The 20,954-nt window shown below is 35.1% G+C and overlaps 2 protein-coding genes across 2 annotated transcripts in view; one reads left to right on the top strand and one right to left on the bottom strand.

Annotated features, from left to right (window-relative positions):
* LOC128238422 (uncharacterized) overlaps positions 1 to 20,954 on the top strand; it is a 106,886-nt gene that overhangs the window by 77,759 nt on the left and 8,173 nt on the right. Inside the window, exons 4-8 of the mRNA XM_052954337.1 lie at positions 5,386 to 5,561; positions 6,139 to 6,304; positions 6,476 to 6,545; positions 17,280 to 17,490; positions 17,621 to 17,811. Coding sequence (XP_052810297.1) covers positions 5,386 to 5,561; positions 6,139 to 6,304; positions 6,476 to 6,545; positions 17,280 to 17,490; positions 17,621 to 17,811 — 814 coding nt within the window. The remainder of the gene's footprint in view (positions 1 to 5,385; positions 5,562 to 6,138; positions 6,305 to 6,475; positions 6,546 to 17,279; positions 17,491 to 17,620; positions 17,812 to 20,954) is intronic.
* On the bottom strand, positions 2,009 to 3,332 carry LOC128238423 (P2X purinoceptor 7-like). Its single transcript, XM_052954338.1, has 3 exons — positions 3,170 to 3,332; positions 2,570 to 2,800; positions 2,009 to 2,359 (listed from the first exon to the last, which is right to left on the bottom strand). The coding sequence occupies exons 2-3, from the start codon at positions 2,773 to 2,775 to the stop codon at positions 2,209 to 2,211; spliced, it is 357 nt and encodes a 118-aa protein (XP_052810298.1). The 5' UTR covers positions 2,776 to 2,800; positions 3,170 to 3,332; the 3' UTR covers positions 2,009 to 2,208.

The raw sequence follows: 20,954 nt of genomic DNA, 5'->3' as shown, positions 1-20,954 counted from the left end.
TCAAATAATGGCCCTTTTTTATTCAACATAGAAATTCTGGTTACGGTTTTGCATGAAACCACTTTTAAGCCAATACCTCAGTGAATACATCATGTATTATTGAAATTTTATACACAGTCTCCCAACTTCCTTAATTAATCAAGTAAGATAACTCTTCCTTGCATATTATATAAGTTTTGCCCCTTTATTATGCGGCGTAGAATTCTGGTTACGGTTTTGCATGTTAGCACACATAGGTTAATATCTAAGCAACAACTTGATGCATTTCATTGAGACTTTATACAATGGTACTCAACCACCCAACCTACTTGAATAACCAAGCTACATAACTGTATTTTGCAAATAATGGCCCATTATTGGACTTTCTGGTTAAAGTTTTGCATGTAACCACATTTATGTTATGCAGAATAGTCGAGTGCTCTGTCTCTGTGACAGCTCTTGTTATAAACTGTGCTATGTTCCCAATGTGTACTTGTGATGTGATTTTGTTTTAAATGTTTAATGTTGTTTTAATAAAGAAGTATAATAACGAATTATTATCATTTTTTAAACAATAATTCAACAAACATGTATACAAAAGATCACTCAAACCGAATGTATCAAATTGGTAACGTGTAATCAAAATTGTAATCTTCACAACTTAATATTTCCCACATATATAATACTGTTATTTTCTGAAATTTGTTAATCCGAAATATCGTTATTTCGAAATGAATTTTTGGGTCCCTACAATTTCGGATTAACGGTGTTCAACTGTATATTTGTAGGATCTTTTCAATTGACATTGCATAGAAGACTGGAATTATCTTGATGAGACTGTACAGACTGGGGGTCTATGGCTGCTTTCTTCATGATCACCCCAAGGTGAAAGATATATGAGTGTCAAAAGACCAGTCTTTCCAGCCTCTTCAAGGTGTATTCTAGTTTTCAATTTATGTCTGTGAGTAATACAAAGGTTTGCCTAAAGGTATGTAAAACTTCTCATTTTTAGCTCGACTATTCGAAGAATAAGGAGGGCTATACTACGGCCCAGCGTCGGTGTCGGCATCTGGTTAATGTTTTTAAGGGCAAGTTGGGATTTTCACTTATAAGTCCAATTAACTTCATTCAATTCCCTTAATACTTCACAAAGTTGTTCAGGGCCATCACATAATGAGGTTAGAATACTCCATATTATCATTTATACAAATTATAGCCCCTGATTGACTACGGAACTTAAGTTAAAGTTTTAGGGCAGGTTGGGATATTTATATTTAACTTGTATACCCTTCATTCAGTTGACTTGATACTTCACACAGTTTTTCAGGACCATACTATAGCCAATTTGAACCTGTGATAGGGAAAAAAAGAATCAAAGCCAAGTTAAATGAAACATATGTGGAAAGAGGGCAGTGTGTAGATAATACACATTTGTTTATTTTTTTCTTCAGGTAAATGTATGCCGAGTTATGGCCCTTGACTTGAAATATAAAAATATAGCTGTTGATGGAAAAATTATCGGTCCTTGGAATACTAAAAGAGTTCTCTAGCTAAGTTGATGAAACTTGGTATGTGGATAGATAGTAATATGAAGATTATGCACGTTAGTTTATTTTTTCATCAGAGCGAGTTATTGCCCTTGACATTAAAGATATAGCCAATATGTTCCTGTGATAATTCAAGAAGTATCAAAGCTAGTTCATGAAACTCAGTTTATGGATAGTGGGCAATATGTCAAATTAGACAAGGTGATCAGTCGATTTTACAGCTAAAACTGTTGCATTGCGATGGATAAAGTTTAATGTAGTTGCCATTATGTCCCTATCACATGGGCTGGGGCAACTCAAACAACTTTGAATTATTTGAAGGATATATGTTAAAGTGCTCTTCTTCAAATTACTTCCACTAGTAAATAATTTGTCAGACAGACCCTTTAATTGTTGTCATTACAAGCTTTACTCATTTAACTAAGGAGTGACCAAAACATGACAACATGGAACAAATGCTTCATGCATATATGATGGATATTGAATATTGGCATGGCCTTGCACTAAGGAATCATTTTCGTAGTTCAAACAAATGCAAAAGTAATCCAACCTGTCAAACATTTTATTTCAATTGATTCATCACAAAAAACACAAAACACTTGTGGTAAAATATTGGAATAGTAAAATTGAAATCTGACACATAAGTAGCAAACAATATGTCGCAAACATCTGTCATGACTGCCTATGAGTCCTGAAATCCCTCATACTGCTGTGATGGAAACTGCGCCCTAATCCTTTGAACTGCACATGATGGAAGTACAACACGCACCTCTCTTCCCAAATATCCCCAACACCATCTGACAAACTGGCGATATGCCACATATCTCTGTTGCCTGCAAAATAAGATGTCAAACCAATGTGAAATTATACAAGTAACTCCCAATTATAGGGGGTTAATTTTTATATGCGGTTATAATATTGATGATATTAAAACAAAATGAAGTTCTAAGAATATCATGTGATAGCATTCTAGTGACTGACAGAATGTAAATAAACTTTGAACCACATGCATTGATTATTTCTTTTATACAACTAAGACTTACTCATTATCTTCCTGTTGCGGCACTCCATACTGCTGTCTGTACTGGTAGTATGCAGTCTCTAGCACATAGCGGTCCAGGCAAACAGTGCCAAACCCGGGGTGGTCTGTTATACATTCAATGTCATGGCCTTCTTCATTGAACACATCCAGTTTGAAGTTTGTTTGTTCAACATCACGGCAGCATACCGATTCCCGCTCTGTATGCATAGCAATACAGCTATTGCATCTGCACCTAAAACAATTAAATCATCAAATAAACTACAAAATTACTATAATCAAGTTCTTTTGCTGGATATGGGAGTATAATTGATAATCTAGATTAGAAATTTGATGTACAAAATAATTTATAAACCAAGCAATAGTTATGAAAATATTATAGTACAGATAGTCACGTTCATGTATTTTCAGACATTTCAGTTTTGACAAATGTTGAATTACACGACATTCTTAATTGTCACATGAATTACAAAATATAAAAACAGTGACACTGAATGACTTAAAACCAAACTTGTATTCAAATTGAATTTGCATTTTAACATTTTTGGGTATCGATTCCGCATAGATAAAGAAGTTCAAATTAAGTTTAGTAACTTTAGGTTACCAGTTCGTGTTGCCAATTCGATTTCCATCATCTCCGTCGTGAAGATCTAGACGATTAATGTCGTCTTCAATTAAATCATCCCTATTTAATGGTTCAAACTGATATGGAACAATGTTATTTTCAGCGTCATACGAGCTAGTATCCGAAAAATCAATCGATTCATCTCCGTCAGTTGTGTAATTCTCGCTGTCAGACATTTTGTATTCACGACTGTGACGTCACAGTCTGATCATCGACTTCGCACTTTTCCGGAAATATTTCCGTCATTTTCCGTACAGGTATGAAATGTAGCGTAATATACCGTTCGGAAACAGGTAAAATGATCGTAAATTTTCGTAAGAAAATTACCAATCAAAATATGATGCCGAATAGAACCTATACCGAAAAGTTTAAAATAAGGCTGCATAGTACCTTTAAAACAAGATATGGCCCCTGATTGACTTAGGAACTTATGTTAAAGTTTTAGGGTGGGTTATAAATTTAGTGCAAGTTGGGATTTTCTCTTATAAGTCCAATGCCCTTCATTCAATTGACTTAATACTTCACACAGTTGTTCAGGGCCATCAAATAATGAGGTTAGATAACTCCATATTATTCTTTATACAAATTATGGCCCCTGATTGACTTTTGAACTAAGGTTAAAGTTTTATGGCAGGTTAGGATATTTATTAATAACTTCTATACCCTTCATTCAATTGACTTGATACTTCACACAGTTGTTCAGGACCATCACACAATGAGGTTACATAACTCCATATTATCCGAATACAAGTTATGGCCCCTGATTGACTTAGGAATTACGTTAAAGTTTTAGGGCAAGTTTAGATTTTAATAAAAAAAATCTATACCCTTCATGAATTGACTTAATACTTCGCACAATCAATGACGACCATCTAACACTAAGGTTACATAACTCCATTTAAACCCTAGATGCCAATTATGGCCCTTGATTGACTTTTTTTTTTAAATTTTCTTTTGATTTTTTTTTGACAATCACATTTTCTTAACCAGATTTTCACAGAGGGAAAACAAGTTATAAGAATGACTTGTGTCATTGTTTGGGCTGGCTCTAGGGAGGGCAGCGTCAAAGTCACCTTATAATTTTAGCTAGGTTTGACATCTAGTGACCAAACTTGGTATATAGGAAGAGGTTATGGAGACTTTTCATGGGATTCCGTTTTAGGCTCATAGGATTTTGTGTCGCCTGACTAGATGACATATAGGGGTTTTGTTACTTTTGTCGGCGGCAGCGGTCGCGTCCCGTTTTCACTTGTCCCGGGCATATCTCGTAAACTAGAAGTAGTATCAACTTGAAATTTCATATGTAGATAGATCTCATTGAGGACAAGTGCAGTGCACAACAACTGTTACTCTTGCTTTCATATTTTGCCAGAAATTGCCCTTTGTTAATTTTCATGCTTAAAGTTTTGTCCGGGGCATATCTTGTAGAATAGAAGAGTTTTCAACTTCATAGCTAGATAGATCTCATGGAGGGCAAGTGCAGTGCACAATAACAGTAACTCTTGGTTTCTTAGTTTTAGAGTAATTGCACTTTGTTAATTTTCATGCTTAAAGTTTTGTTCGGGGCATAGCTTGAAGAATATGAGAGATATCAACTTGAAACTTCATAGCTAGATAGATCTCATTGAGGGCAAGTGCAGTGCACAAGAACTGTAACTCTTGCTTCTATATGTATAGAGTTATTGTCCTTTGCCAATTTTCAAGCTTAAATTTTGTCAGGGGCATATATCGTAAACTATAAGAGGTATCAGCCTGAAACCTAATAGGTAGAAAGATCTCATTGAGGGCAACAGCAGTGCACAAGAATTGTAACTCTTGCTTCCATATTCCATTAGTAATTGCCCTTTGTTAATTTTCGTTGTTAATTTTTGTCCGGCTTTACGTTGTTACCTTCAGTTCAAATGCCACCTCCACTTGAAAGTTAAATTGCAACATCATTGTCTATAAATGAATAAAATGCCAATCTAACAGCTATAATGTCGACAGTAGATAATTCGTCAGGCAACACATCCGACTCACAGAGTTCTACTTGGTAAATTTTATTCCTACTTTTTTAAAGAAGTTCACCTGACAGCCTGCATCTATATAAGCCTTCAGAAATGATGTATACATCTACATACATGAGTGTATTAAAAATATTTAATAGATCTTTAAGTTATAAGCCTGTTTAAACATTGTCACACTGTTTCTTCCAGGAATGTTTCAAGCTGCCGGGAGGCACAGGCAGCCTTGACCCTGGCACCCAATGAGAGTAGGGGAAAGTGGGGTGGGGGTGACTCCTGTCCCCGTTGCAACAAAACCGTTTACATTGCCGAAGCTGCCGCGCTCAGGGTTGTTGGCAAAATGTGGCACAAGATGTGTCTATCATGTGGTAAGATATCTTGTGCTGAAATAATGATAAGTATTGAACCCAACCTTTGAACTTGAAAACAGAAGTGCCTTCTTGATCAAACGGTAATAATTCATAACTTTATAAATATGAGCTAAGAGTACTTATGCATTATCCTTGATGACATGCACTTTAATGCACTTTAAAAGACCCCTGTACAGTTTATAGTATGAGGTGTTTATGTCTGTTTATTTTATTAAAGATTAGGGCCTGTATTCAATAACATCTTAGTCTGAGTTTGAGGCTCAGACAAAGAAAACCTAAATTTTATATTTGTTGTAAAAATGTATTTAAAGGAAGTAAAAATTTACGTTTGTGTTACAAATAATCTTAATTACAGTCAGGCACACATCATTTGTCAAAATTAGTTATATCTTAGATATTCTGAAATTCAGTTTTCAGTTTTCTGAGCACGAGTCTGAATTCAGACTTAGGATGTTAGTGAATACGGAAGTTTTACATTTCCTTAAAAAAAGTCTTAAAATGATCTGAAATTTACATAGTTTACTAATATAAAACACTAACCATTCCTGAAATGTATATAGTTTAAACATTTCAGCAAATTGCAACAAGATGCTGGACAGCCTGTCCTGTTCCGACCATGAGGGTGAGGTGTTCTGTAAGGCCTGCTATGGAAAGAAGTTTGTACCCAAGGGCTATGGATTTGCTGGTGGAGCTTCTGGGCTCTCCATGGATACTGGCAAGGCTTTTCAAGTGACCAGAGAGTGAGTTTTCTAAAAATGACTACTTTTACATGAGCATGCTTGTATACATGTGATTTAAATATAATTTCATCCTCAAAACCATGCTTCGCAAAATTTAATGTCTTTATTTATCAAAAATGTAAAAATGGAACTGCCCTCTTTTTTTTTACAAAAATGAAACCTTTATTCCAGGGATACATCATCGTACAGCCAGGCCCTGGCTATTTCTCTGTTAACCAATAAAGGATGGACAATTTCGGTGGTTTGTAATTTTTGTGATTTTACTCCATAATTACACTTTTGGGTAGATATATGTCAAGGAGTCATGTAATAACACTGATGTCAAACTCTAGGAAATCTACAAATGGCCAAAATTGACTACCAGAGACAAGTAAGCAGTCAGCCCCCTTTGCAGGTTGCCATTTTGATGACTCACTTTTGTCCAGCCATTGTTTAACTTTTGTCCAGCCATTGTTTAATAGAAATATATTTGAAAATCTTTTTCTCTGAAACCACATATCCCTTAAGAGTCCAAGGTTTTCCATATAATTATATAATAAAATCAAATAATAATGATATAATAAAAACAAATCTAGTTCTCTGAAACTGCATGGCCCGAACCTTTTGATAGTTGTAGCCTTATGTAGTGTTTCTAATCTAAATTATAAAAAAACACCTGTGGTCAAAGCTGGTCCCTACTGGGGGTCTCAGGTTTTCTATATACTTATATAGTAATATCTTTGAAAAAAATAAATAATCTGAAACCGCAATGCCCAGACCCTTGATATTTGCAATTGGTACTTAGCCCCGTGTAGTGGTCGTATTCCAATATTTTTATGCCCCCCTTCGAAAAAGAGGAGGTATATTGCTTTGCACATTTCGGTCCGTCGGAAAACCAAAGCTTGAGTGATAACTCAACAATTTCTGGACGTATGGTCATCAAACTTGACATGAAGGTTAGGCGTGACCAGTAGATTACCCCTATTGATTTTAGGAGTCATTAGGTCAAAGGTTAAGGTCACAGTGACATTGAATGCTAAAAGGTTGTCCTAGTGATAACTCGACAATGCCTGAACCCATGGCCCTCAAACTTGAATTGGAGGTTAGGCCTGACCAGTAGATGACCCCTATTGATTTTACTGGTCATCGGTTCAGAGGTCAAAATCACAGTGACCTTGAATGTCGAAAAGGTTGTCTGAGTGACAACACTACAACGCCAGCACCCATGGCCCCCAATTTTGACTTTAAGGTTGGGCTTGACCAGTAGATGACCCTTATTGATTACAGGGGTCAGCGGGTTAAAGGTCAAGGTCACAGTGACCTAAAGGTTCACAAGGCCTCTCTGAGTGATTGCTCAACAATGCCTGGACCTTTGGTCATCAAACTTAAAATGGAGTCTGGGCTTGACAAGTAGATGACCCCTTTTGATTTTAGGAGTCAAAGGTCATGCTTAACATTTAGGTTGGGGTTGACCCCTATGGATTTTTAGTAGGGATGGAAACCGGATACCAAATCGGTATCCGGATATTTGTATCAAGTATTCGAATACTATCCGGATACTCGTATCAAATTGTTTTCATAATAAGTAAATTTCCTCTTATATATCACCCATCTTCTGTTATTTGACATAATTGTCCACTTAATTTATAATTCGTCATATGGCAATTTCACTTTTTTCATTTATTCTTTCTCAGACTAAATAATAACTATATTATAATCAAAGCTAAACAACTCATTTTACGTCATAAAACTCATGATGAATACCACATAAACACCTCGCGAATTTGATAGTCACATCGGTCACTTCGGCCGAGGTGGTTGCTTGGTTACTGCCACGTGCTTTCGAGTTTGTTATTTATCAGCAGGTTACATGTTAAATGACGATTTGATTATTTGATAGTCGATTGTAATTTTATTTCATTACATTGTTTGATTTAATGCAATACCTACAACTTCTGCGGTGTTTTGTAATGAAGGATATAATTGCGGAAAAGATAAGAAGACAAAAAGACGATCTGATTTTTCTTTATTTACATGCGTGTACTTTTATGTCGCCTGAAAAGACGACATATAGGGGTTACTTTTGTGCAGTGCGCAAGAACTGTTACTCTTGCTTCCTTATTTTTAGAGTTAGTGCCCTTTGTCATTTTTCATGCTTAAAGTTTTGTCCGGGGCATATCTTGTAGAATATAAGAGTTATCAACTTGAAACTACATATGTAGATAGATCTTATGGATGGCAAGTGCAGTGCACAATAACAGTAACTCTTGCTTTCTTAGTTTTAAAGTTATTGCGACAGTTACAAATCTGTTGGTGAATTGGAGTCTTACTTCAGCCATCATAAACCGGTCTGGATAGCAGTTTAGACAGAAGCAAGACAGAGATGCTCATTTTACACCTGAAAACGTATTAATCTATTATCTTCAAATTATTTCTCAATGTCATTGACTTCAGTATTTATTGTGCTCATTTTTGCCTATATAACCAATTGCTTGCTCCTGGCTTAACGTTGTTACCTTCAGTTCAAATGCCACCTACACTTGAAAGTTAAATGGCAACATCATTGTCTTTAAATGAATAAAATGCCAATCTAACAGCTATAATGTCGACAGTAAATAATTTGTTAGGCGACACATCCGACTCGTGGAGTTCTAGTTTTATTTATCAATAAACTAAACATGTTAACATATGGTATGAAAAATAAAATACACTACACAAAATAATTTCTTCATGCATATTCATCAAAAATACGATTGGTCATTAATAGCTTTGATTGCACGACTCTTAACTTGTGATTGGACGATCAATTCCTACGGATTAATTATCAATTTGTTTAATATCAACTAGTGCCAATTAGTGTCAATAAAGCACATCTGAGATCATAAAACAACACTTGTCATTGTAAACAAGGTCATAGAATTTCACAGGGTGCTGCACAAGGACACAATATCACGCCTCAAACACCCAATTAGCAGACGACTTGTGACACATACCTGCTTCGCGACAGACACTGTTGATCACCTGAAATATTTCATCTGAAAAGTTTTACAAGAAAGACCATTGATGCAAAGCATCAAAGGGGCCGTTTAATAGTTTATGCATTTGTTATATGTTGAAAAACAAGAAATGTCAAGGCCAACAAGCATATTACAATGCATCGAACCGCATCCATGAAATTCTCAAAATATTTGTAGTACTCTGCTTAGCAACATAGGCTAAAGCATTGAAATTGAAGAGTTTCAAGTTGAACATTTCATTAGGGGTGTGGTACATTAATGAACACAACAGAATTAGGGTGCTTGTGCACTGTACTATTTGTCATTGCCACCTATCCATATACCAAGTTTTATTTCAATACCATGAGTATTTTGAAAGTAATGCTCTGGTCAAGAAAAAGAGGCAAAGGGCAATAATTATGTAATTAGCTGAAATACAGCTATAGTCATTGTGCACTGCACTTCCTCTTGTTGTGCGTTACCATTGAATGATGTTTAATGAAATTCCAAAAAGCAGTTTTCTTGTTATGCTATGGACAGGAAACGGAACGTATATATATATATAAGCATAAATAGGCCAAATATGCACAAAATAATAGTAAACAATGTGTGAAAGTGATACTGAACACTTATAATAATTTCTTTGTGCATTAAATGAATATAGACCAGAAAACCAATACGAAATCAAGTCCAAAATGTATAATAACATGAAGAACACCCCTTTATGAATATCTTCATAACAAATCAGAGTACATGTAAACAGTAATCATTTATATAATTAGTATCAAATGTGTCTACTTTAAAGTGTGTTTTCATTTGCATTAAATTAATATATACCAGAAAAGCAATTATAAAAATCCTTAAATGTATAAGAAACTGAAGACAACAAAGAATAACACCCATTTATGAATATCTCCAAAACAAATCAGAGGTCACCTAAACAATAATCATTCATACAATTAGTATCAAATGTGTCTAGTTTTTGTGTGTCTGTTCATTATCTTTAAATGAGCATCTTTAAGGTGAAACTCTTATTTGAAATCAATACATATATGATATAATTGTATTTATAACACACATCAAATTGACTGATAAAACAATAACTACTTACTAAATAATGCATTTACTGAATTATTGTTTACTGATTTATAACAAGCTTGTGACAAGCAAGCTTTATTTATAATAGCAGAAAGCATGACAAATATTAAATGATTGGTGAGATTGCTAAAAGATTTACTGTGGTCTTCTATAGTATCACAAGGCAGAAATACCATGTTTTATGTTCATTCTTATTAGCAAATTGAACTCAAAATCCTTCATTAGAACATTGTTGTTGACATCTATCAACCCATTTTGAAAAATCAAAACAATAATATTAATTGTGATAGGTCTTGTTTGGGAGTAAGAGTGCATCTTTAAAAATAGTGTGTGTTTTTTTCACTTTATATGAAATATGTACCAATTCAATTTGACAAATGAGACTATTTTTTTAAGTTAGGAAATAGAAGTAGTAATTGTACATAATACAAAACAACAACAAAATTGACAAAGCTCAATATAACAGGAAATCTATATGAAAACAAAAATCATTAAAGGCCATAATTATTTAAACTGAATTAAGGTATTAGTAATACACACTTTAATAAAAGCTTTAACCGACAAAATAGTTATTATCATGGTACACAATGGGACTTTTATCCAAATTTGGAAGATATTTTACCGTGAATTAAAAAAGTTATTTAAGTTTCATTACACCCAACCCCAAACTCCAAGGACTACAAAGAGCAACAAGTAAATATTTTGTCTATATTTCATTTTTTTTTCACATTATCAGAGCTTATGAAATAAACACAACAGTTTCGGGTGAAATAAACTTCAGTTAACAGAAAACATAAGTTCAACCGAACAGCATTATTGATACACATGCAAAAAAATCATTTTGATTGATCTTGTGAGTCTTCTGAACAGAGCAGTATTTCGATGTTTGAAAATATAAAGCAGTTTTATAAATTCATAAAAAATAATTAATAATAAGACAACCTGCTGAAATCATTTTGAATATTTTCTATGATGTCTAATGAACAATTTATGATAGTTTACCGTTCAATTTTGAAGAAAATATACATAATGTCATGTAACCATACATTTTTATAGCTAATAAAATGCTTAAAAATCAACCCTTTTCTTGTAAAAATTGATAAAGCTTTATTGGACTTATTTATAAAATGTAATCATTCAAATAAAGGAATTTTACGTATGATACTTACTCAGAATTCAGATTTAAAAACAATGAATGTACTTTCAAATTAAAATATGTAAAGAAACAAGAACACTATGTACATGTAGGCGGTAATGCCCCTCCAAAAATGTCAGAGTGAAAGTTCTCAACTAATTTGTCTTTTTAATATTATAACATGTAAACAGTCTCTGTAGGTAATCGATGTCTATTTGTTTTATTTTGTCAATGGTTTTCTTACATTTAGAATTTTTCACAATAATTCTTCACTCTTCAACATTTGAAGCTTGGTCTGTTCCCATGCGTTTGTACTTGTAGTGTGTGCACAGATGATAATTACTCAATGCTGAGTCAATGCTGATTTGGTTTTCATGCCCCTTCAGGTTCTTTACCCATCTAGAATGTTGAGTGCTGTAAAGGAGAAAAATGTACTTTAAAGCCTTTCTAACTTATTAGTATAGATAATAATACTGCCATACATATACAAAATAAAATATAAACAGTTTAATATTTCTCGACATTATTTAAAAAAACAACAACAAGCTGATACATACATGTAGATAATATATAAAGAAAATTACTAAATTTATCAATAAAATTCATCATCATCATCATCATCATCATCATCATCATCATCATCATCATCATCATCATCACCACCACCACCACCACCACCACCACCACCACCACCACCACCACCACCACCACCACTTGATTATTGAATACAGTGAGTTTATAAAACAACAAACACCAACTCAAATATGTTTTATATGAAATACTCACATCATCTCTATCAGATGTGACTGCCTTGTGGATGACATGGATGTCAAATCTGTCTCAATGATCCAACATAGAATTTAATGCAGGCTGGAATTCTTCATAACCCCAATTTGTTGACTTAGTAATATTCAGTCATTATCCTACCTGAAATAAATTAGACTTCTGGTTATCAACCGGCAGAAACTACAACTGTGAAAGACAAATGCACATGTATCAATTATACATTCTGCACTAATATATCCGTGTTAGCCAAGTAAGTTGGTAGGCACAAATGTGTAGTTGTTGTGCATATGGTTGATAATGATTCACAACAGTACGGGGTTTTAACGAGACCTACACCAAGCAAATGAATGTCGCTAGTGTCAAAGCTGTCGTGGCTTCCAGCCCGAAACCATGTACGTCTTTTCTTACAGGTTTATTTTGAAAATATGCAGTTTGTAAACAAATAATGGGTATGTTCATGTATTATGGTATGTTAAAAATAGGTCACATACCAAAACACATCATTTTTAAACAAAATTTTAAGTCTAATATTTTTCTAAGATAAAACAATCAAATAAAAGATTACATACTCATATCATATACATAAATAATGTGCATAAGTACATTTAAAATATGAAACATGTACATAATGCACCAGTCAATTGTAACCATGGCCCCCCCAGGTCCGGGGTTATGCCGGGGAAACGGGCCGTGTTTTTACCTTTCAGGTGGCCCTGCAGTGCCGGATGAATGTGGTGGTTTTGTCTTTGAGCAAAATATAGCGGGGAATATGCCTCACCTAGGCTCCCTGGGGTGCGGGGGCATATGGCAGGGATTTGACCATCAGTTCGTCCTCGCAGGACGAGGATTTTACCTGGGGTTGGCTGGACCGAAAGTCAAAGTCCCAGCTATTCCCCTTACCTAGGGGGGGGGGGGGGGGGGGGGCGGGTTACAATTGACTGGTGCATAATGTACCAGTCAATATATAGTAACCACGCCCCACCATCGCATTCACCCGGCACTGCAGGGACACCTCGAAGGTAAAAACACGGTCCTTTTCCCCCGCTATCCCTGGTATACCCCCGACCGGGGGGGGGGGGGCGTGGTTACAATTGACTGGTGTGACTGGGCATAAGTGGATGTAACAGGTATATTTATAATAATATATAATTATAGTACATGTATGTACAAATATTAACACGCTGTCTTAACATTTAGCAAATAAAAATGATTTAAGAATCCCAAAGATAAATTAAAAAACAAACATTTTTGAAAACATCAACGTACAAAACTACTCAAAGATACTTACATACATAGCCCTTTAATAAGAATATCCCAGTTCCATGCCGATTGTTGACATTCGTTTTTTCAACAGAAAATCTTCTCCTACGCCTATAATTCACTTATAATCCATGTTTTACTGTAATGACTCAAATTGTTAGGTGTATCGTAATCAACTGTCAGTGTGCACTTTTAGTGTTTACTTATTTTAAACGTATATTCATGATAAAAACATCACCCGAGTTTCCAACTACTACGATGTAAAAATTCCATTATTGACCTATGAATAGCGGGGAAATACCTTCTGGTTCTAAAAATAGCAACATCCGGTATGTGTTACAACTCGGGGACAATCGTAATAAAATCTTACTAATGTCACCTTCAACACATTAACAAATAAAGTTAGGTGAACATTTAATTCCAATATCGATTAGATTTAAGAAAAAAGATTACCTCATGGTTTATCAATGCAGTAAACATAACAAAACGACATAAAACATAATTATTCCCATTCACATAATTACCGGTCCACACATTTTACATTTCCGGCACATGATATTTCAGATATTTCAGGTAACCAATCGGAAAACGTAAACGAATCGGGAACAGTTATTAAACTTATTTGTCGTTCTTCCGAAATAATGTTTTAAAGATAAATTGAAGACTATCTATTCAACCATAAATAGCATTTTTAACACCCATGCAATCGCCACCCATTTGCATTTTTTAATCATTATAAAATAACAGTAAAACCCAACTGTCAACCAACTTAAAAACCGCTCCTACCACTAACTAAAATAAATTCCCATTCCATAATAGGCGTGCACTTCAGTGCGGCGCCAATAACAATTGCTATGTCTCTGCTAAGCTATTTCATTAAAATTTGAATTCTCAACGAATATTCGAATACCCATTTTGGTATTCGAATACTTGCGTGATATCCGGATATCCGGATACTCGGATATTCGCTTCCATCCCTAATTATTAGGTCATAGAGTCAAAGGTCAAGGTCACAATTCATATTGGTCATTAAACTACCTGATATTGGTCATTAGAATAAAGTCATATTAACTTATTCTCTGCTGCTTAGAGAAAACATGTTTATCTGCAAATATCAGTCATCATCTGAACATGATTCAAAACTGTATCTACTAAACTCACACTTTCAATGGTCATTGTATTAAAACTGCTTCAAAGGCATCCAATGTCCATGACAAATCAGCTGCTGTCATTTCGGTCCATGCATATTTCATTAAATTGTTCAAATATTCTTGACAACATGGCGCTCAGGGGTACATAATACATAATGTTTGACAAACATCTCTTGTTTCAAATTAAGTAATTACCATTCTGGTTTACAGAAAGTGATGTATTAGCAGATGTGTAATCTTTCCACAAGATATTCTTAGCGCTAGGATTTGGCATGGGAAAGACATAGCAAATTTATGGACTGGTAGAGTGGCCCAAACAAAAAATCATCAAAAGTCTTGAAGTTGCTATTCATATGGACTGGTACCGCAGTGGCTTGAAATTTGGAAATTAAATGTTATTATAGACAAATATGTTGTGACTGTATTCAAAGTCATTGATTATCATTCTGATACTTGTAGCTATAAATGCATTTATATATTTATGCATTGAAAACAATATTTGAACACCTACATGTGTATTAATTATATGAAATCAATAAACAAGCATATATCATACAGTGAGTATCATGTCAGCTCAGCATTTGACTGGCATTTGTATAAATTCTTTGATTTGGGAAAGCATTCAGCCCAATATTTTATGTGAATGAGGCTTCCAAAAATTGCATTGCAATTTATACATGTAATGATATTATTTTTAAGTTTTGTACTTGTGCCAAATTATGACTGAAATAAAAATGATGGCATGTCTCTGCTCAAGCTGTTAAGCCAGTTTTGTTCAATTTCATAATTATGATACCAATCAAGCAAATCCAATTGATTAACACCTTAAGCGAAATAGAGCCAAGCAAACAAATCAAGATGTAAAATTCTAAACTTGAACTGCGAAAATGACATCGAGCCAAGCAAACTGAACAAAGTGTGAAATTCTTACAGAGGACCGCTAAAATGACATTGAGCATGAATAAAATCGACCCTTGAGAAATCGAGCCATTCGATCGAATTTCATATGATAGAAGAAAAAATTGGTCCTTTTTATTCAGTTCGAGCCAACGAATATTCCTTAGGTGGTCCTCTTCCAGATTCCTTCAATGAAAGTGGTTCTATCCAGAACTCTGGTTGCCATTGTTGCCAAAAACCAAACAGAAAAACTTTGAAAATCTCAGAAACTGCTGGCCCAATTTCAAAATATTTTCATAGTATTGTTCCTTAGGTGACCCTGTATCACTTGTCCATACCCTATGTTGATTTGGTAAAGAAAAACGGCAACCAGTGGGCGGGGCTACTTTTCACTATATGTGTCTATATGGAAAACTTTGAAATCTTCTCCTCAGAATCTGCTGGCCCGATGTTATATTTTTTTTACAGAAATGATACTGGGATGACCGGCTTTCAAATTCCTTCATAACAAAACATGGCTGCCAGGGAGGGGCTCCTTTCATTATATGTCTATAATTTCATGAAAACTTTGAAAGTCTTCTCTTTAGAAACCATTGGCCAGATCTCAAAATATTTTCACAGAAATGTTCCTTAAATGACCCTTTGTCAAAATTATTATTATTATTATTACGGGTATTATATTTTTTATAATTATTCTATTGTTTAACAACCATTGAATATATTAACTTAATGAACTTATTCATAGTAACAATGTGCGCTTTGTGACAAGTTATAAAACCTAAACCTTAATATTGTACGAGTTGTAGCCCCTAGTAACTTTTTAAACATGTTATAGTTTCACCTGCAGCATACGTACATGCAGGCGTTTCGGTATTCGGCCTCAATAATGTTGACTTAAACAATTACGTTAGAACCCTTTGTTCAATCATGTCCAAATTTGGTCAGAATGTGTATGGGCTAAATACCTTGGACAAGTATGTATAGGCAAATCGTTGAAGTCACCCGGAAGTTATTGTCCTTTCATTATAGAAATAAGGTCAAATTGCTCTTGTCCTATCAATAACTGAACAAGCATTTGTCCAATCATGACCACATTTCGTCAGAATGTGTATAAGCAAATACCTCTGACGAGTTGGATAATCACTCTAATCACCCAAGGATTATTGCCCTTTAATTATAGAAATGTCTTGAGCACCATTAAAGTTTTACTCAGGTGAGCAATATACGGCTATATTGGCCCTTTTGTTTTTTGCTTGCTCCACTCACTGAGACAATTTGTACCCATAGCAGACTGGCAGTCCAAGTTAGTGGCAATTTAATCCTGCTCCATACACTCAACCATCAACCAGTATAAAGAAACCAAACCCCTTTGCCAGAGTTTTTTCTAGGCATTTTGGAAACATGGTTTTGGCCTTTATTTGGGAAAATTTATCGATAAAATCCTTAATTTGGGAATGAAAAATCCAGGGGAAACCTGCCAAAATCGGGAATGATTTTGAAGAAATTTGCCATTTAATGGCTCTGAATATCTGACCATCTGGCTCGTAAAATGGCTAAATATTTATACTTTACAATTGTTCAGGGATTCTATATGGATTTTGGATGTTTACATTATGTATACATGTGTATTTATATTTTTTGGTGATAATGGCATTGCATTTTCATTTACCTAGGAGAAGGAAAGCATAGTTTTTAGCAAGCAAAAAAAGGATGCCCAGAAGCCAACTCCCATGGGACAGGGGATAAGTATAATGAAGCCAAAGTTTCCCAAGTATGCGCGTTTATCAGAGAGACAAGAGTCCTTTAATAAGGCATCCTCCCCCTGGCCACAAGATGCCCCTGTTGGTGTGGAGAAGTTAGTTGAGGCAGGGCTCATGTACACAGGTACTGTGTTTATTTATTTTATGCTTTGAGGGATTTATCAATACAATTTAGTTTGATATTACCCTGTTTGAAACAGTGAAATCATTTATTGAATGTCTTTTGTCCAATTGGAAAAAAACATACTTTACAGGTGTTGGGGACAGCGTTCGTTGTTATCATTGCGGAGGTACGCTCCGAAACTGGGAAGCGGGAGATGACCCGATGGAAGAACACGCCAAGTGGTACCCGACCTGCCAACAAGTTCTCATTGCCAAGTCTAAAACGTACATCAAGAAGGTGAAAGCTGGTGAAAGTCAGAAAGCTGATGAAGTGATTGAAAGGGTAAGATTTTTCAGAGATACACTCGAAACCTAACTGCCTTAGCTTATAGACAAAATCCCCATGTTACTAGGATACGCAGGTGTATTCATCCACTTGCAGGCTTGTAAATGTAGGACACAGTGTATGGCTCTGGTAGCAGTGACAAGCACAATAAGAAGTAGTGAAGGTTGACCATAGCCCTTCGAACTAAAGAGTTTTTATTGCCCTTGAAAGTATATAAATTTAATCAGGTTTTCAATAAAAAACGGATTATTAGTATGAGGTTGCTGTTTGTGGGGCATGTGGGCCGGAGTCAAACATTGGTTTCTGCCAAATAACTTAAGTTGGATTGCTTATGAGGGGGTTGGGGTCAAGGACATGGTTACTAAAATAGAAAAATGGTTTCCGACCAATAACTTTAGTTGGAATTGAAGGATTGTATATACCTGGTGTTTAGGTAGCTTATTTGAAGGGCTAGCCTGGAATGTCTTTTGAGGGAGGCAGAGTAAAGGTTAAGGTCACTGTAACTAAAATGGATAAGTGGTGTCTGCCTTATAATTTAGTTGGGATTGGTAAACTGTGTAGAAACATGGTGTGTAAGTAGCTTATGTGAAGACCTAGCTTGGGAATGCTTTTGAGGGGATTGGGGTCAAGGCCACTGGGAGGGGGGGATGAAGGTCGCTTTTACTTTAAATTGAAAAAAGAAAAAAGGTTTCTGGCCAATACTTTAGTTAGGATTGATGGATAGTGAATAAACTTTGTGTATAGGTAGCTTATGTGTAGAACTAGCTTGAGGCTTCTTTTGAGGGAAATAACACATGTTATGGAATGTGTCGTGTTTGCCGGCTGCAGATCAAATGGTACAATTTGTGACGTCACAGCACGAACTGTGTAAACATCAAAGGAGCATTGCAGTGGTTTGTATTAATATAGGTCAGCTTTTACCGTAAAACCCCATTTACTCCCAAGATTGCGTCTAGGCTGGTAAGCACATACCATACGATTGGAAAAATCATAATCAATAATCCACGTCTGAGAACCTTTAAATCATGGCCAATATATTTGAGTTTACTACAAATATAAATGAACTATTGGCTGTACGAAAAAGCTTAGATAAATCATTATCCGCGTAACGTTGTTCCATTATTAACCTACCTCCACATTAGAGAGTTCACAGTTGACATTAAATCGGCGGATTGCTTTTAAGGGAAAAATAAAAAGAATAGTTTCAGACAATAACTTAAGTTAGGATTGAAGTATAGTGAATTAAGTTGATATGTAGGTAGCTTATGTGTGGAGCTTTATGTGTGGAGCTTTATTTGGACTACTTTTGCGGGGTTGGTGTCAAGGTCAATGTTGCTGCTACTAAAAATAGAAAAATGGTTTCCAACCAATAACTTTAGTAAGGATTGAAGGATTAGCTTTGGATTGCTTTTGGGGTGGTTGGGTCAAGGTTATGAAACTTGGTATGAAGTTTGCAGTGAAACTAAACACAAGATAATCAACTAGAGTAATTTTCAGTCGTTTCTCTTTTAGGAAAAAGTGAAATTAGAAAGGTTGCTGCTTTTTATGCCCCCGAAGGTAAAAACGCACGGTCCTTTGCTCTCCAGGCATTTGTCACATAAGGTGACATCCTTATTTTAACTTGTACAAAATATTAATTATGCCCATGTTCGAAGAAGAGGGGGCATATTGCTGTGCACATGTCCGTCGGTCGGTAGGTCAGTCTGTCGGTCGGTTGGTCCTATGGTAGACCAACGCTTGTCCAAGTTATAACGGGAAAAGGTTGTCAAAGATTGTTCGAGTAATGCCTGGGCCTATGATCATCAAACTTAACATGGCGGCGTGTCCTGACCAGTAGAAGCCCCTATTGATGATAGGGGCCATTGGTTCAAAGGTCAAGGTCACAGTGACCTTGAAAGCTAAAAGGTTGTCCGAGCTTTAACTGAACATTTGTCCTAACAAATTTGTCCTAACTCTTACTTGAGCATTTCTTAGCCAATCTTGACTAAACTGCGTAACAATGTACAGGTAAATGTTTATCATCTTTACTGAGTTCAATCAACCGCAAGATCACAATACTAACTAAAGTGTTATTGCCCTTTGATTGTCAAAATTCACTTTGACCACTCTCTTACCTGAGCTTTTTTTATCCACTATCTTACAATGGATTACCATGTTAAAAGGGACTCGCTCATGATTTGTTAATGCACTTTTTATTACGTTATAAAGTGTGACAAATCTTAAGAAGTGTTAAAACTAAGGTACTGACAGCTGGAACTCTTCAGCAAATGTTACTAGCGGGCTTCAGCGATTGTTACCTGATTTGTTGATTGACATTATCATGTGATGTTATCAATGTATTGTCAAAAGGTTAAAATATCCATCACTGTTGTATAAGTCCTTGTAGCCTAGAGGTTAAGGCGTCAGTTATTTAAAAAAATTGACTTTACCGGCGTTGGCCAGACCCCACATTAAAACCAAAAAACTTTGATTGTCCTTTTTTCTGCAATTTTGATAGTATAGAGTAAAATAATGATAAAAAATAAGTGTTTTCAGATGCATTACCAGGAAAACTAATTGTTGGTCCAAAAGCATGAGCAAGTCCCTCTAAGGGCATAATTTCTTAAAAAGCTGGGATTAGCAGACAGATAAAACTAATCACTCAAACATTGACCAGATTCACTCTGATTGTCCTCTCATAATCAAGCATTTCGTATCCAGTTTTAAGCAAATCGGTGACAATCGTAATTATAACATCTTTTTTTGTTTTTGATGAAAAATTTGTTACCATTATTGAGGGTATTTTTCATATCTTGGTATTGAAATGACCATGACCTTTAAATGGCTGCAATATGCTTAAACTTGACATGGGAGAGGTCAGATAAGTATGTAAACATATAGCATATTGACGAATAGATACATGTAAGATGTTCACAATTTGCCATAAGACTCTTACGGCAATAGCAATCTTGCGACCAGCTCTGTCATGCTGTAATTATAAGTATGAAACCTTGGCGTATTAAAATATATAAAAGCTATTCCATAAAATTAAAAATTGTTTTGTATGAAGGAAAATACAATCAACAATTCTGGCACCAATTTTTTAACCAAACTTGACAAAATACAATTAAAAGAATAAAAGTAAACAGGACAATCACATT

The sequence above is a fragment of the Mya arenaria genome, chromosome 6, assembly GCF_026914265.1.
Source record: "Mya arenaria isolate MELC-2E11 chromosome 6, ASM2691426v1".
Lineage (NCBI taxonomy): Eukaryota > Metazoa > Mollusca > Bivalvia > Myida > Myidae > Mya > Mya arenaria.
The sequence above is the reverse complement of the archived record's forward strand: the minus strand, read 5'-3'. Positions and strand labels throughout refer to the sequence as shown.

Coding starts and splice junctions, on each gene's coding strand:
- LOC128238423 (XM_052954338.1), bottom strand. CDS start 2,775: ATGCATACAGAGCGGGAATCGGTATGCTGCCGTGATGTTGAACAAACA. Junction 2,360..2,569: donor CCGCAACAGGAAGATAATGA/GTAAGTCTTAGT, acceptor CTTATTTTGCAG/GCAACAGAGATATGTGGCAT.